Source organism: Oncorhynchus mykiss, chromosome 12 (genome assembly GCF_057628025.1).
Source record: "Oncorhynchus mykiss isolate SJ-2025 chromosome 12, ASM5762802v1, whole genome shotgun sequence".
In the NCBI taxonomy this organism is placed as follows: Eukaryota; Metazoa; Chordata; class Actinopteri; order Salmoniformes; family Salmonidae; genus Oncorhynchus; species Oncorhynchus mykiss.
The window spans coordinates 53,545,599-53,562,274 of NC_143033.1; the positions used below are offsets into that span (position 1 = coordinate 53,545,599).

The 16,676-nt window shown below is 39.6% G+C and overlaps 2 protein-coding genes across 6 annotated transcripts in view; both read right to left on the reverse strand.

Annotated features, from left to right (window-relative positions):
- The window catches only part of shroom1 (shroom family member 1), a 56,164-nt gene extending 44,235 nt beyond the window's left edge, over window positions 1-11,929 (reverse strand). For both annotated transcript variants that reach the window (XM_021624129.3, XM_021624127.3), the window contains exon 1: window positions 11,743-11,929. The gene's annotated coding sequence lies outside the window, so the exon portion shown is untranslated. The remainder of the gene's footprint in view (window positions 1-11,742) is intronic.
- Window positions 11,930-12,971: 1,042 nt separating this feature from the next.
- Window positions 12,972-16,676, reverse strand: part of LOC110537760 (AF4/FMR2 family member 4) — a 36,191-nt gene continuing 32,486 nt past the window's right edge. For all 4 annotated transcript variants that reach the window (XM_021624132.3, XM_090192757.1, XM_090192756.1 and 1 more), the window contains 2 exons: window positions 16,446-16,657; window positions 12,972-16,181 (listed from right to left, as the gene is read on the reverse strand). In XM_021624132.3, coding sequence (XP_021479807.2) covers window positions 16,054-16,181; window positions 16,446-16,657 — 340 coding nt within the window. In that variant the 3' untranslated portion in view covers window positions 12,972-16,053. The remainder of the gene's footprint in view (window positions 16,182-16,445; window positions 16,658-16,676) is intronic.

Sequence of the window (16,676 nt, forward strand, 5' to 3'; positions counted from 1 at the left end):
TCTTTAAATTTACAATTATTGTTAATTAGCGCATGGAAAGCTTGTGAAACCGGTTCACTGTCGAAAAAGGGTGTCCAATAATGATTTTTCATGTCTATCTCTCTTTTTTTTTAATGTCACATATATAGTTCTTCGTCTGTAGGATTCAATTATGCTTTTAGATATAAATGTCAAATATGTGAACAATCCTAATTTATTCAACATAAAACATATTAACATATTAAAAGTACCCGTTTTTATTTTGTACATTTATAAGACATATTGTTTGGAACAATATACTATACATCACATTTCGAGTGGGCTCCCCTAATTCTTAAGTTCTGATCAATTTTATGAGCACCACCAAATAAAACAAGTGAACTACTCTGTCCCGTTCTGATTTTCAGGCTGAGTTAGTTGTCACAAAATGGGGCAAAATTGGCTCAAACGATCAAAACACACCTGACCAAAATGCATGGCTTTTCTTACAGATTTAGAGAGAAATCCCTAGGGAACTACTCCAAATATGACACTGTACAACACAATGCATTTTCTTACAGATCATAGTAGAGGTCGACCGATTATGATTTTTTTCAACGCCGATACCGATACTGATTATTGGAGGACCATAAAAAGCCGATACCGATTAATCGGACAATGTTTGTTTTTTTTGTTTGTAATAATGACAACAATACTGAATGAACACTTATTTTAACTTAATATAATACATCAATAAAATCAATTTAGCCTCAAATAAATAATGAAACATGTTCAATTTGGTTTAAATAATGCAAAAACAAAATGGAGAAGTAAAAGTCCAATATGTGCCATGTAAAAAAGCTAACGTTTGAGTTCCTTGCTCAGAACATGAGAACATATGAAAGTTGGTGGTTCCTTTTAACATGAGACTTCAATATTCCAAGGTAAGAGGTTTTAGGTTGTAGTTAATATAGTATTTATAGGACTATTTCTCTCTATACCATTTGTATTTCATATACATTTGACTATTGGATGTTCTTATAGGCACTATAGTATTGCCAGTGTAACAGTGTAGCTTCCGTCCCCCTCCTCGCCCCTACCTGGGCTCGAACCAGGAACACATCGACAACAGCCACACTCGAAGCAGCGTTTACCCAATGCTCCACAAAAGCCACAGCCCTTGCAGAGCAAGGGGAATAACTACTCCAAGTCTCAGAGCGAGTGACGTTTGAAACGCAATTAGCGCGCACCCCGCTAACTAGCTAGCCATTTCACATCGGTTACACCAGCCATTAGGCTGATAGGCTTGAAGTCATAAACAGCGCTGTGCTTGCGAAGAGCTGCTGGCAAAATGCACGAAAGTGCTGTTTGAATGAATGCTTACGAGCCTGCTGCTGTCTACCATCGCTCAGTCAGACTGCTCTATCAAATCATAGACTTAATTACAACATAACACACAGAAAAACAAGCCTTTGGTCATTAATATGGTAGAATCCGGAAACTATTATTTCGAAAACAAAACGTTTATTAGTTCAGTGAAATACGTTCCGTATTTTATCTAACGGGTGGCATCCCTAAGTCTAAATACTCTTGTTACATTGCACAACCTTCAATGTTATGTCATAATTACGTAAAATTCTGGCAAATTAGTTCCCAATGAGCCAGGCTGCCCAAACTGTTGCATATACCCTGACTCTGCATGCAACGAACGCAAGAGAAGTGACACAATTGCACCTGGTTAATATTGCCTGCTAACCTGGATTTATTTGAGCTAAATATGCAGGTTTAAAAATATATACTTCTGTGTATTGATTTTAAGAAAGGCATTGGTGATTATGGTTAGGTACAGTCGTCCAACGATTGTGCTTATTTCGCAAATGCGCTTTTGTTAAATCATCCCCCAGCGTTGCATCGATTATATGCAACGCAGGACACGCTAGATAAACTAGTAATATCAACCATGTGTAGTTATAACTAGTGATTATGATTGATTGATTGTTTTTTATAAGATACGTTTAATGCTAGCTAGCAACTTACCTTGGCTTCTACTGCATTCGCGTAAGAGGCAGTCTCCTTGTGGAGTGCAACGAGAGGCAGGTGGTTATAGCGTTGAACTAGTTAACTGTAAGGCTGCAAGATTGGTTCCCCGAGCTGACAAGGTGAAAATCTGTCGTTCTGCCCCTGAACGAGGCAGTTAACCCACCGTTCCTAGGCCGTCATTGAAAATAAGAATGTGTTCTTAACTGACTTGCCTAGTTAAATAAAAATCGGCAAAATCGGCGCACAAAAATACCGATTTCCGATTGTTATGAAAACTTCAAATCGGCCCTAATTAATCGGTCGACCTCTAGTCCATAGTTCCCGACAGAGGGCTATGAATCATTTTTGAATGATCATCAACATCTGCTGACTGCGTTCCCTCCTTATCTGAGCAACCAAACACGTTCCCTCATGTACTCTGTGTGTGGTGTGGGACAATGCTTAGGTAGCATGTTCAAAGTCAATGAAAAAATACAGAGGGACATGCATGGATACATGCTGCTGAAGTAATGTCCAGTCAAAACAAAAAAAATTGTCAAGATAAAAATGGGACATTACCGATATGTTGCTTAACTGGGCCAGAGGATACGGAATCTCTCCTTTAAATGTATGAATGAATAACGCTTTTGAACATGAATGCACAATAAGGCAACCTGTCACACTGGCCTGTTCACAGCGGCAGGTCAGCATAATTTGCCTAGCGTTGCATCAGATTTGACTTGCAAAACATGGCAGCAACCAGGAAAAAAAGAGGACCGTTCAAAAGTACTTCCCCCTGACCCAATTATGGCTGAAACTCCTCTGATAACGGATCACTAACGGATGACAAAATGGGGTCGACTTCAATGAACCCTACTGCTAAACATATTGATAGGCTGTTTTTACATTGTCAGTCTGCTTCCTGATGAGAAGCAGAATTCCTGCTAATGTCAGCGACTCGTCACGGGGCTGTGACCAGGCCTATAAACAGGGATTCTTAGGCTCTCAGTTGGCTGCTGTTTCAACAGTACTTATTCCATAGCGATAAAGCAATCAGAGGCCTGAAAGAATGTAAACGCTGTCCCTTTAATTATAGTTCCACCTCCAACCATAGTCCTAAATTCTCAATTGATTCCCATTGTAAAACCATCACATGATTAAATTAAACTCTTGCAAGCCACACAATGGCTGCTTTAAAAAATACATAAACGTAATAACCATTCTGAGGAGTCAAGTGATTTGTAATCTCCATTGTGTGCAGCCTCCTTGCGTGGCTAATTTTGGCTGATCACAAAGGCCAACTATTAGAGCAATTTCCTTCATACAGAGTGGAGCCAATTAGAGGGAGAAGGCTAGGAAACAAAACACACAGAGATTAAACTTCACCCTGTAGCATTGCCACAGTGCAACACTGCCTGAACTTTGTATCCTGGAATGAATGAAAGAAAGCCCAAGAGGCGAGAAAAACAGATGAGAAGAATGTGATGAGTTTCGAAAAAAATAGGGGAAGAGAGAATAGGCCTCTTATATGAGCTAATATGACAACCATATTATTTCAGCCTCAGTCCTGGTGACAGGCCTTCAGGGACGCCTTTTCATCACAGCCTATGAAAACTTACCTTCCCCCTGGCGGCCTCACTGCCAGCATGTAGGGAAGTACACTGGCTCACACCCCACGGCCCTCTCAATACACTACAATGTTTGAGACATGGGCTTTGTAGTAAAAAAATATCAACAAAGTCCGGACCATTTCAGTTGGTTTAGTTGTGGGCAAAGAGTAGAACCTGTTAGTGAGGCAGTTGAAGGCTTTACAGGCTCCATTAGCAAGGTCCTAGGAGGGCTGCATAGCAGTGAAATGAGGTACGGACCTTCACTGTGGACACACGTGACACAAGAAGCTTGACCATGCAGATCACATGGAGATTCCTTTGGGTACACAATACGCTAAATAGACCCATGTCCATCACCCCAGGTCTCGTATTGACCACTGATGACTTTGTTTTCTCCATCTAGATCTATTCCACAAGAACCCTTTTTATTTCTCTCACAAAAGGGATCAGACAATAACTCACAGCCACTGACTGATTGCCAGGTCTAGATACAATGATTTTCCTCCGGATGAGGGCCTGGGCTCTACTGTAACTGCAAAGAGGAACTTAAAGGTGGGGAAAGGAGAGAAGCGAAAGGGGGGGAGGGTTCTTCAATGAGACACTGACCCTTTTGAGCAGCACAGTGCTGCCTGAGAACTGTAGGTGGTGGTACTTTCTCCTGTCTCCCAGGAGTAAGCCTTAGTGCGCACAGCCAAGTGTGTATGGAATGCCAGACATTCTGGTCACCCCCAGTGGGCCTCTGTCAGTCCCAATCTCTCTCAGGGAGATACACTCAACACGGCACTCTGGAGGGATCCCCCATGCTGCACCTTGTCAAAGCCAATCAGCAGGAGTTACTGTTAGGGTCTGTCATGTTCCTGCAGTGATGGGTCATGAAAGTGAGAGGATTCTGGATATCAAGCCTCCACACACAAGACCACTCTGGATATCAGTTACAAATACATTTATTCACCTATCATTTTAGGAGTTCATCACTAATCGAATGACTGCGAATGAGACATGAGGTATTGATAACAGCGTCTGCTAAATGACTAAAACGTAAATGAGTAAAAATCCCACTTCCAATTCTAGAGTGCTAGTGGAGCACTCTTAACAACTGTCATAAACAATTCTGCCAATGGACTATTGAAACTGTCTTATCTTCTGTGTTCCTCCTTATGTCAGTCAGGTGATACCATGAGTACATCAATATTGTGTCAACCGTGTCATAAAAGCCCTGGACCCCGGTCCATTATACATGGGGCAGGATTAACGGCCATCTACATTCCTCTCTATTGCCAATAGCTGATCTTTGCTCTCTCGAACTGTAACTCACATGCACCACAGCCTGGATAATCAAATTACAGTGTCCAGACATACCCACTGTTAATGTATCTGGTTATTTTCTGTTTTCCTGTCATTCTGATTGCACACTGCACCCTGTCATGAGTTAATAGGAGAGGATAGCGGTGACAGATGTGTGTCGGTGACTTCATTAACTCTTTCACAGAGGGACAATGGGAAGGGTTAGGGAAGGTTAAAGAATTTGAGTAGAGCCATGGGTGTTTTAGGTAAACTGATGCCGGATGATGAAATACGAACTCTTGCTGCACTGAAATGAATCATGCCTCTGCTGTTATGGCCTGCAGAACAATAGCTGATCTATTTGACATGGAGGCTGGTCCCTGTTCAACAGTGGAAAAGTACTCCAGGCGACGCTCAGTGTTTGTGCATCTAATTATGTTGGTTTAGTGACTTTTGTTGTGGCATTTGCCGTGGTATTTGCCATGACTTACTGGTTTGGCATCAAATCGTGTAGTGGATTTGGCAGCAGTAGGATGGTTTGGTGCGGTTTTCACACCAAATTGGTTTGGTGCGGTTTTTCCAAACTCTGGTGCGTTTACTCCCTTAGTTCGGTTCGCTTGGACTGGTGTGAACACTATTCGCACTAAACAACACACTGTGGTTTGCTCAGAAAGGGTGGTTTCGGCCCGATTCAATTTGTACCGTGGTGCGGTTCGCTGCAGGTAAGAAGACAGTCCAGACCAAACACAGGAAAGTCACACATTTGATGAAATGCACAAAACATCATAACTTGATATGTCTGAAACATTTTGTGAGTAGCAGCATATTTATGAGCACATCCGATGCAGATTAGGGGATTGGGGACATAGCCTATTCACAAAGCAGTTAGAGCAACTATTTCCTCCAGTATGTTGTTGGAAGACCAAAGTGAAAGTGATATGAAGATTGGGACACACAAAATAATCAATCAAAACACTTATGGGCTTGCCTGTTTTGCATGTTATTTATGCATTAACACCTGTCACATATCAGTGTGCAAACTATAAAGAAAAAATATATATACACATGAGTTAATAAAGCTGCATACAAACATGGTCTCTTTTTTGTTTTCTTGAGTAAGGCAGCACCAAAACGCAGGTGTTTCAGCCTAGCTCAGTGCTTTCTGTGGTGGTGGGGCAAGCCAGCAGACAATATGGAGTGTTGCGCCGTGATTGGCTCAATGTTCTGTCACTCATAGGGACACTACATCACCGCCAAGGGTAGAGCTAGAAAATGCAAGTCCCTTCGGTGCTGCCATTGAGTTACATTAGAAGGGCCCATCCATGAAGGCTTAAGGTCATTGGCCACAGATAGAATTATGTCAAATCACGTTATATGTGCAGTAGCTTTCATTGAACTGAACATGTCAACATATTTTGCAAAATCTTTGCTAGGAGTCATCATCATGAATCAAGTTGAAAATCTATTGGCCAATCGTTTTTAATCCTTGTCATTTGAAGAGAAATAATTATGATAAATTATAGATAAAACATATCATCGGCCATTGGACATAAACATTACACAATCATTTGGAAATTGCAAATTCCACAAGGAACAGTTTGGAAAGAATCAGTGACAGTGGCTAACTGGAAGCATTGAAAAGTAATCACTAGCTTGCTATTCAGTGGAGTGCCTGTGTGGTCCCAAATCTCAGATTAAGGGGCTATTTTCCAAGTTTAAAATGATAAAAATTCAACATTGGCCATGCTGTCAAATAAGCATGATTTGTGCAACGCTCATGACTTGTGCAACGTCATCATGACTCGACCATGTTTTTTTCCGAAGTCCCAATTGTTTTGAAAGCACCATCAATCCAGAGAATGCCAGACTTTAATGACAGAATTTGCCCACGAAGGACCACCTGTTCAAGTGAGCACAGCCCAACAAGAGTCCAAAAATGTTATGTATGCTGCCGCATAAACTATGTAATATGCCAGGGAGATAGTATTACTTTCTTAGCTACAATATACATATGTGTATGTTGTGTAATAAGATGTTAGTAGCCCATATGCCTCCCGCTAATAATTTGGTCTATTTACCCCTCTTAATTTCACCTACTGTTCTGACTTGGTGGTGCACACGTCACCTATAACCTGTTTTAGATAAATGTAATCATTGAATATTGCAAGAGCTTTCATTGTCTGATATATGCCCCCTTTATTTAGCCTATGGTTCTGAGTTGGTTATAGAGGTAGAACACTGTAAGAACGGCCCATGTTCTGAATTCTGTCGCTGTACATTTCAAAAGTGCTAAACAAAGTTATATTAACTACATCTGTCCTAGCTCGCTCATTAATTCTCTCTTTTTTAGAATTTTACCCCTTTTTTTTCTCCCCAATTTCGTGGTATCCAATTGTTAGTAGCTACTATCTTGTCGAAGGTTGAAAGTCATACGTCCTCCGATACACAACCCAACCAAGCGGCACTGCTTCTTAACACAGCGCGCATCCAACCCGGAAGCCAGCCGCACCAATGTGTCGGAGGAAACACCGTGCACCTGGCAACCTTGGATAGCGCTCACTGCGCTCGGCCCGCCACAGGAGTCGCTGGTGCGCGATGAGACAAGGATATCCCTACCGGCCAAACCCTCCCTAACCCGGACGACGCTAGGCAAAATTGTGCCTCGCCCCACGGACCTCCCGGTCGCGGCCGGTTACGACAGAGCCTGGGGCGCGAACCCAGAGTCTCTGGTGGCACAGCTGGCGCTGCAGTACAGCGCCCTTGCCCGTGCACCATCGTGCATACATTTATTTTGTCCCCCCACAGCAAACGCGATCACGACACGCAGGTTAAAATATCAAAACTAACTCTGAACCAATTATATTAATTTGGGGACAGGTCGAAAAGCATTAAACATTTATGGAGATTTAGCTAGTTAGCTAAACAACCCAGGCAATATCAATAGCCTACTCAAACTGCGCACTGTGCCCTGCTTTGCGTGCTGACCAATGAGAGTTAGGCCGCATGTCACCTTCAGCAGTCAAATGTTTGTAAAATGGCTTGCCTAATGTTGGGCTTTATTAGGTGAGTGACAACCAATGTAAATCGCTAGGTTATTGTTATCAAATGTGCTGTTGAAAATGGTGTTTTACCGGAATAAAGTAGCCTAAGCTACCGCCTGAGAAACAAAACATCTGGCTATATCCTATCTGTTGATCAGGGGCTTAGGCTACATTCAATTTTATTTTGAATATTCAGGTTCACCATAAGCAATAGTATTGGTAGTTTTGCTTTAAACAATCAGTGTAGATGGTCATTTGTAGATATACAGGGTAAGTTTACAATTTCATAACAAGGATAGAAAAGTTCTCTGTAAAAATGTACAAACGGTCTAAACCATTAGATTTTTTTTGATGGGGTGAAATACAAAGTTGTGCTATATATTCATTGGCCATGTCATAGCCAATTAAAAAAAAAAATATTTATATATATATATATATATTGATACATGAATAGCTCAAACACTATGATGGTGAATTCAGATCAAAGGTGGGGGGACAAAAGGCAAACATTGGCCCCTTAGCTGAGAGTGGGGGATGCCCAGTTTTCCTTATGGCTCAGGGTAGGTGCCTACATACATCACTGACATGTACATCACTCACACACACAATCACACAGAGAGAGAAGTCAGCTCAGACAGGCCCAGCTCATGAGCTCCATCAGGAGCAGATTAGAATTGAGAAAGGAAAATGAATGTGTTTACGCAACAAACGTTAGAGGTAACGTATAACGTCTAGGTACGTATCGAATCGTCTTGAGAGCGGGTTGAGAGCTTCCAGGTTCCTTTGTGTCCACATCACTAAGGGTATATCATGGTCCAAACACACCAGCACTATTGTGAAGAGGGCACGACAACACCTATTCCCGCTCAGGAGGCTGAAAAGATTTGGCATGGGACATCAGGTCCTCAAAAACTTCTACTTCTGCATCATCAAGAGCATGAGAGCTGGTTGCATCATCGTTTGGTATGGCAATTGCTCGACATTCGACCGACCACAAGGCACTACAGAGGATAGTGGGTAAAGCCGCAAGTGGTACAGGAGCGGCAAGTCTGGCACCAGAAGGCTCCTTAACAGCTTCTACCCCCAAGCCATAAGACTGCTGAACAGTTAATCAAATGGCTACCCGGACTCTGCACTCTGTTTATTATCTATGCATAGCCACTTTACCCCTACCTACATGTACATATTACCTCAATTACCTCAACTAACCCTTTTCCGTTAGTTTATGTAGCACATTTTTCTTATTTACTTTTTAAAAACTGCATTGTTAGTTAAGGGCTTGTAAGCACTTCACAATAAGGTTGTATTTGGCATATGTAACAAAGAAAATGTTATTTAATTTGAAAAGGAAAGATGCACATCCCTAATGAATCCTAACACAAAACACATCATACTGAGTCTGGGAAGTACAACAAGTTGGAAATTCTCAGGTACTTCCAGGAGATGTATTCAACTGTGACATAATACTGATTGACTGACCCAGGGTGATCAGCCTTTTCAGATGATAGGCATACTCAACAGTACAGAATACTGTACTTGAAAGATGAGCTGCTGCATTATGTAGGTATGTACTGGTGAGACGGACAATGTCAGGGTGAGGGAGAATGCGACAGAAAATAAGTGCCAGAGATAGCGTGGGGGACGAGAAGTATGCTGCATGTGTTTCGCCTATGAGTGTGTGTGTTGCATGCAAGTGTGTATGCAAACGCATTCCCTGGCAGACCTGTGGGTGCAGAGTTGTGTCCTGACCACTGCTGAGCGTGCCAGACCGGACAGGACACAGAGAGGCAGTGTTCACCACGCATGAGTGATTTAGTTTCAGCATCAGGACAAAACCCCAGTGTCTGGTTTCCCCCAAAACAACACAGAACAATGGGTGTCATTTTTGTTCCCACTTTAAATTAAACATACAAAAGTCATTAGCCTAAAAGGCCCTCCTTGCATTATTCAACCAGATCTAAAGTGACAGCATTCCTTCAATTTGAGACATGATATGTTGATAGACTGGCCCATCATTACAGAACTAGTCTACACTATAGTTAAAGTATATTAGTTATAACCTCATGAAAATACAAATATATTATAAACTAATAATACATAGAATTATTAAATGGTATAGTGGAGGAGATCAATATATTGCTTAGGGATGGTTTACCAATACGCCTCTTGAGAAATTCCTTTGCTAAATCAATTTTCAATCTCAACTTCCTAAGCATGATCAATTAGACTATAATCTCAGTCCCATTAGCAGATCTGAAAATACTTTTAAGACATCTGCCTAGGTGTAAAGCAAAACATTGTACTTGGATGGTTACAATTACTATGTAGTTATGTAATTTTACCATTTAATAAACATCACAACAGCAAAAATGCTTCATTATACTTATGTAGATACAGTTTGGGAAATATTTTCAGTAAATAAAGCATTTTGAAAACAATGATACAATAAAAGTGCAATTTTGATAATTATTATCAAACGATAGGGTCTCTTTACATTAAGCATCACTTCGTCAAGGGAAATATTGTATTATTTCTAACAAAGATGCTATATCTACATATATTTCAGGATGTTGTGTATCCCTGGAAATATTCAGAATTAATGTAAATATTGTACTTTTTAAAACATAGCTTGTTCCCAAAAAAGTATTTTCTTGGCAGAACTTATGGGTTAAGTTGAGCCAATGGGACAGGGTAAGTTAACCTACACATTTCGTGTACTGAATAAAATATTACCACTACCTTTTTAAAACCATGTCTATCTTTACTTCTCAAACACAATTCAACACAATCACAATTGCTTTTTTTGTCTTTTAAGCACAATTCAACACAGGCTAAACACCTAACAAACACTTTGTACTTAAAAATAAATAATTGAAACATAGGCCAAGACCTGTTGTTAACTCATATTCCAATGATAATGCCTTGAATTATTCCTGGGAAGAAAACACTTACATTTGCTAAACTTGCCATGGGCTTACCCCATGGCCATTGGCTCAACTTGCTCAGGACAAACATTTTGACGATAAGGACACACTTATGCTAGGTTTAGGACCTCATAATAAAGCTTAGAGACCCCAACCGATGTATAGAACAATCTAATAGCTGCAATATATAATTTTTTGGGCAGCCATACCAAATTCACATAGAAATGTTAGTTACAGATCTGTCCTTTTCAATGAAAGCAAGTCTAAGAAGCGGTAGATATGTTCTATGTGCAATATTTCTATGCTTTCCATAATTAAGTTGAATTTTCTGTCCTTTTTGGTTTTCTACACCAGCTTCAAACAGCTGAAAATACAATATCATTGGTTATTGAAAATATATTTCACAGCGGTTTAAATGGTACAATGATTCTCTACACTATGCTTGTTTTCCCACAAACTGAAATTAGGCGAACTATTCAAATTTTTGCAACCAGGAAATGGCAGAGTGATTTCTGCATATTGCACATTTAAAATGATCTACTTCGGTTTAGATATAAGCATCATGAAACCTCTAACACAATTCATTAATTTGACTTGGTGAAAATTAGTTTTTTGAACCCAACTTGTTTACCACTTTCTCCATGTGGTTTTTTCCATCACAGACTTCTTGAAATGATGACCTCTTCTTAAATATTTGGTCTAATGATTAATGTTGCGTATGGTTTCCTAGAAACAATGGTGGCTGAATTGAACCCTTTGGCTCAATTTACGCCACTCTCCCCTACAGCTTTATAGTCAGTATCCTAAATAGCAAAACTATTCCTGGCCAGGAGGACCGAAACTGTAACAGGTTGGTGGAGAGTACGATACCGATACACCTGCTAAACTTCATAATAATAAACATACCTGGGTGCTCGACGTATCTGCGAATCCTTGTGTCGCTCAGGTGAGATGAATGTTATTTTTTACTCGAACTGAATAAAAACTTTCACCTGATTGAAAATATGAAACAAATGGTCTTTGAGAAAGAACACAGCTAATACGCTTCCCGTATGGCTACCTTGGCCACACAGGAAAGAAAAGCATGAAAGGTAATAGAATTGCATAGCATTCCAGCCCAACCAATGGGCAGATGAGTGGGCGGGGCTTTCCGAGTACTAGCCATTGTATGAAATATCCCGCTTAGAAATTGATTGCAAGTCATTAAGGATGACTTGGATTTGAACTCCTATCACATTTCAAATGATTTATTCAAACATAAAGGTGAGTTTAAATGTTATTCATCTCCAACCCATATAACTAGGTTATACAAGCTGAAGGTCATCAGACAGGTTAAGAAATGCCTGTGGAATGTTTGTACAATAAGCAACAAAGTTTCTTACACACCATAAAGGCCAACTACAGTCTGTTCTTGTCTTTAATTGTAAGACATTACCTTTATTTAATAGGGAAGCCCTTTAGAAATTAGTGTGCATATAATCTGAACATCAGTGTCTATTCCCTTGGCACAAAAGGGTTAATGTTCCCCAAGAAGTGCAATGTGGGTTGAAAGTAGCTAATCATTTTTAAGAGCCTTTGCATACTAGAGCTATACACACTACTTTGTTTCAGTAATGCACGGCCTAGCATCGTTAAGCACACGCTCTATTGCCAAGGACCCAACAATGTTGTTAAACCACTTACAGAGAAAGTAACCATGCAGATAGATGCATGGTCACTCCAGAACACAGCTCTTTTTACTGTTGATCGGTTTTGGGATACTTCCCCTCAGATGACCAGGGGACTTTGTCAGGCAGATCAGAAAGCCCCACCTGGCATTTTAAAATGTTTCCAAGACAGGTTCCAAGGTAAACACAGTCAATGTAGTGACATTACAATTCATGTCCACAGGGTGGCAATTCAGGCCTTGGAACAACAGGTACAAGAGCCAGTATGACTAGCATTAAGGGGGGGGGGAGATTTCCAGATATGTGGGGTTTCTTAAGAGAAGCCAGCAGCCATTTAAGGGCTCGGTCTTAAAATGTGTTGTGTTCAATGAATGAGGTTTCTACAATCAACCAAAATCACATTCTTAAATACATCTACATCCAAGTGTATTGACATAATGGTACAATGTATTGGAAACCACAAGTAAATTAAACATAACCATATATATTTTATTCTCAATACAGTAAAATACAAATTATATTCAGGACAGACTCAGAAATCCCATTAGTAACAAGTAATACTTCACAAGAGATTTTAAAATGACATGTTATTCCAAGTTTGAATAACAAACTCATAAGAGTACCTTTACTTAATATTGCATCCATAATACATCTGTTATCAATAGTTTAAAACTAACCCAATTAAAACTACTGTACTTTGTATGCTGATGAGACAGTTAAAAATAAGTACAACATACTGTATAAACTTCTACAACTGCTTGACATACAGACATATTTCAAAAGACATCTCGGATCAATTTCAAAAGGGCTAGAGCTTTCTCACGTGAAGTAGAAACTTAGATGGTTTTCTTATGATCAACTGTACATCTCACACCAACATCCATCCCATTCAATCTGATCAGCAATATACATTGCATGGATTTAAATGTCTCCATATCAAATACAGAAAAGACAATATTAGCACTTGATCTAAAGACATCAATGATGATAATGCTTATGACAATGACAGACATTGGTGAAGCAGGAGACAAGGCATACAATACAGTAACAAAAATGATTAATAAACATATTGATATACAGTGTTCAGAGACTCAAGTGTCATCTAACATTTTTTGAAGAAAAAAGCTCAGAAAATGTGCATATAATCTCAAAATGTATTTACAACTTAATTTCAATACAAATGTTAAACTGTAGTAGAAATGTACCCTAAAAGAAATATTTTATATACAATTTATACATATTTGTATTTAAATAGAGACATGCAAGTGTTAAGTCTTTCTATTGAAGGTCAGAACATTTCATTTTACCCTGGATTTATTCAAGTTATAACTAACTATACTTACATTGAAATATGGTATCAAACAACCCACACAATATCTTCCAAACACAAAATAATATTCAGTAAAAGCCAAACAAAGAAAAAAAAATGGTTGACAAGCTAAAGTGGCAGAAAAACAAATACATATGAGTGAAAGCCTTGTGAGATATGTTAAAATGATCCTCATATTTTGTACATCTGAATAGGATGGAACACAAACCTTGCAGCTGTACTTAAAAGTTTACCAGTGTATGAAGACATGGCTACATGAACACACACACCCAGAGAACTATCTGAGAAAAGTGGCCTCCAGCTTAAGGTATAAAATGGCTTAAGCCATCCATGTTTGGTTACAAAAGCAGATGTATACCAGTAAATCAGTGGACAAGCATGAGGCATAAGCTAAAAGCATTGGACATTTGTGTCAAACAAAATAGGTTTTGGCCAACAATTAAAAAGTGGAAATTCCTGATTTCAAACTAAAAGCCAAAAAAAGGATTTACAAAGATTTTACTTAAAAAATCCTGCATAGATAAAACATCTTCCATTATTCTGAGTGCAAGAAGAAATAACAGTTTCCCCAAAATTAAAGACCAGGGTGCCAATGAGAAAAAGGTACTAGTGTTTCCAGCATGTGTATATTATACATGGGCTAATAGGAAAAAACCCTTCATCATACAATACCACAAGTTCACTTTTCTGTTGACTTGTTGCAAAACTAATGACAATACAAAATAACATAAATATTAGGGCAGTTTACCACTATAGTAGCTCAATCTAACCTGTACCATAAATATAGACCATAGATTACATTTCTATATTTTGTAATACACAAATTACTATTACGCTATGTAGAGAACCCAGGAACAACTTTTAAACATTAAATTAAGTATGACAGTTTCATATTCAATACAAATACTTTGCATTTCAAGCCTAACAATCTGAAAGTGAACAACTTTGAACAGAGTAACTGCTTGGTACATAAATAAAATATATATTGGCCATGTACTTTGTGATTGGAATATAACACTCATGAACTTACAAGTCCATCTATGTATGGCTAATAAGCACCACCAATGTGTATGCTATATAACCTATAAAAAGAATTGTAGTCTTAAAATGCAAGTGCATTCATGTCCTTCCTTGCAGTAAGTATCTGCTTTTGCCAGGCAATTTTTGAAGAAACTATACAAATAATTACATTGTGTTTCAAGGATAACATTTGCAAAACCAACCACACACCCTGCTGCGCCTTAGAAAAATACAGCAACCCTTTCCGGTACAAACCTATAAGGAATCAAATAGAACAATAACACCTTGTTGAGAAATTAATGATCTCTCTGGGCAATTCATCAACAACAAAAAACCTTTCCACTACAGTCAAACTAGATTTCATAGGAAGAAGAACTCATTGACAAATAGGAAATGGTTCTTCAGAGCGATGAAAGTAACTTAAACAAAATCAATTGAATGGTGTATCACAGGCGAACGCCAAATGTGGTCATCTGTGCGCTACATCCCCTTCAAATGGCAACTGTTAAGAGTAATGTGTGCATGCGTCAGTGATATCTGTCAGGCAAACCAAGCTCTCGGTCACTTCACACACCATCAAGACTGTCTTCAACCCACTGATCACAGCTAGCGTCCAGTACAATTCCAAAAAAGTTACATTTGGAAGCCTGAAATAACTCTTTAAAATGTCTCCAAATTTGATTTGAAACATTTGATTTGATCAAACCATTTAAATCCCCACCAACTTTGCTGGATCTGCATTTCAACACATGGTATATTCTAGTTTCCTGTAGATCAGATACAAGGCACAAAAAAGATAAGAGACAAACCTTAGTTTTAAAGCACCTTTGGTTTGAAGGAAGTACTTTGGTAAAAAAAAAAAAAAAAAATCTATATATAAATAAAAGCCAAATGTGAATAATGTGCTTATAGCCTATAGAATTGTGTATTTCATCTAAAATAATTCTGCAAAAGCGTTGTGCCAAATAGAACAATGACTTTCTTTTGCAAAACCCAAAGATATGACAAAGACCACTAATAGTAGATTTGCTAGTATGTACAGATAGCTTAATCCTCCCCCCCCACCCCTGGGATAGTCGTAGATCTAAGATGCTCAATATCGCTCAGTGTTTTTGGCAAGCTGGTGTAGAAAATGGACACAGTGTTATAGTTCATGTGTGCATGGAGGGGCAGTGGGGATTGGGGGGGTTATAGCATCCTTCAGGGAATGAGCTTAGCGTCCAGCCGCAACCAGTGTAGGCCCTGCCGTGTGAAGCGCACCAGTTCAGTCATGCTGCTGGTGTTGAAGATCAGAGGGCCCATCACCTTGTCCAGTTCCGTGAAGAACTCTGCAAAATAGACAGGTCACAGCCAGGGTAAGCAAGGTAAACACTTAACAGTCAGAGACCTCTTGCCTAGGAATTGCTTGCCAGTTCAACACTTACAGAGTTAGTTTCAATCTAATAGTAGTATTCAATTATTTTATCTAATGTCTTAAAACAAGCACTAGATAGGATATTGATACCTTGGAAGTTGGGCTAACACTGCCATATGCATGCTGTCTAGTTTCTTCTTGTGCTGATGAAGCTGATAAGAGGGAGTGAGTCAGGTACCTTTCTGCTCTTTTGCCAGCTGCTCTGCTTGGTCCCACACCTCAGTGGCATAGAGGAAGTTGGAGGTGACCTGGACGTAGCTGGCAGCCATCTGGTGGATGCGTTGGGGAATGGTGACCGAGGAGCTGCCGCTGGATGTGCCTGACGAGTAGCTACCGGCACTACCTGGGGACAGCTTGGGAGAGACTGGAGAGGGCATGCCAGCCGCTTTACTGAAAGACAAAGGTAGAT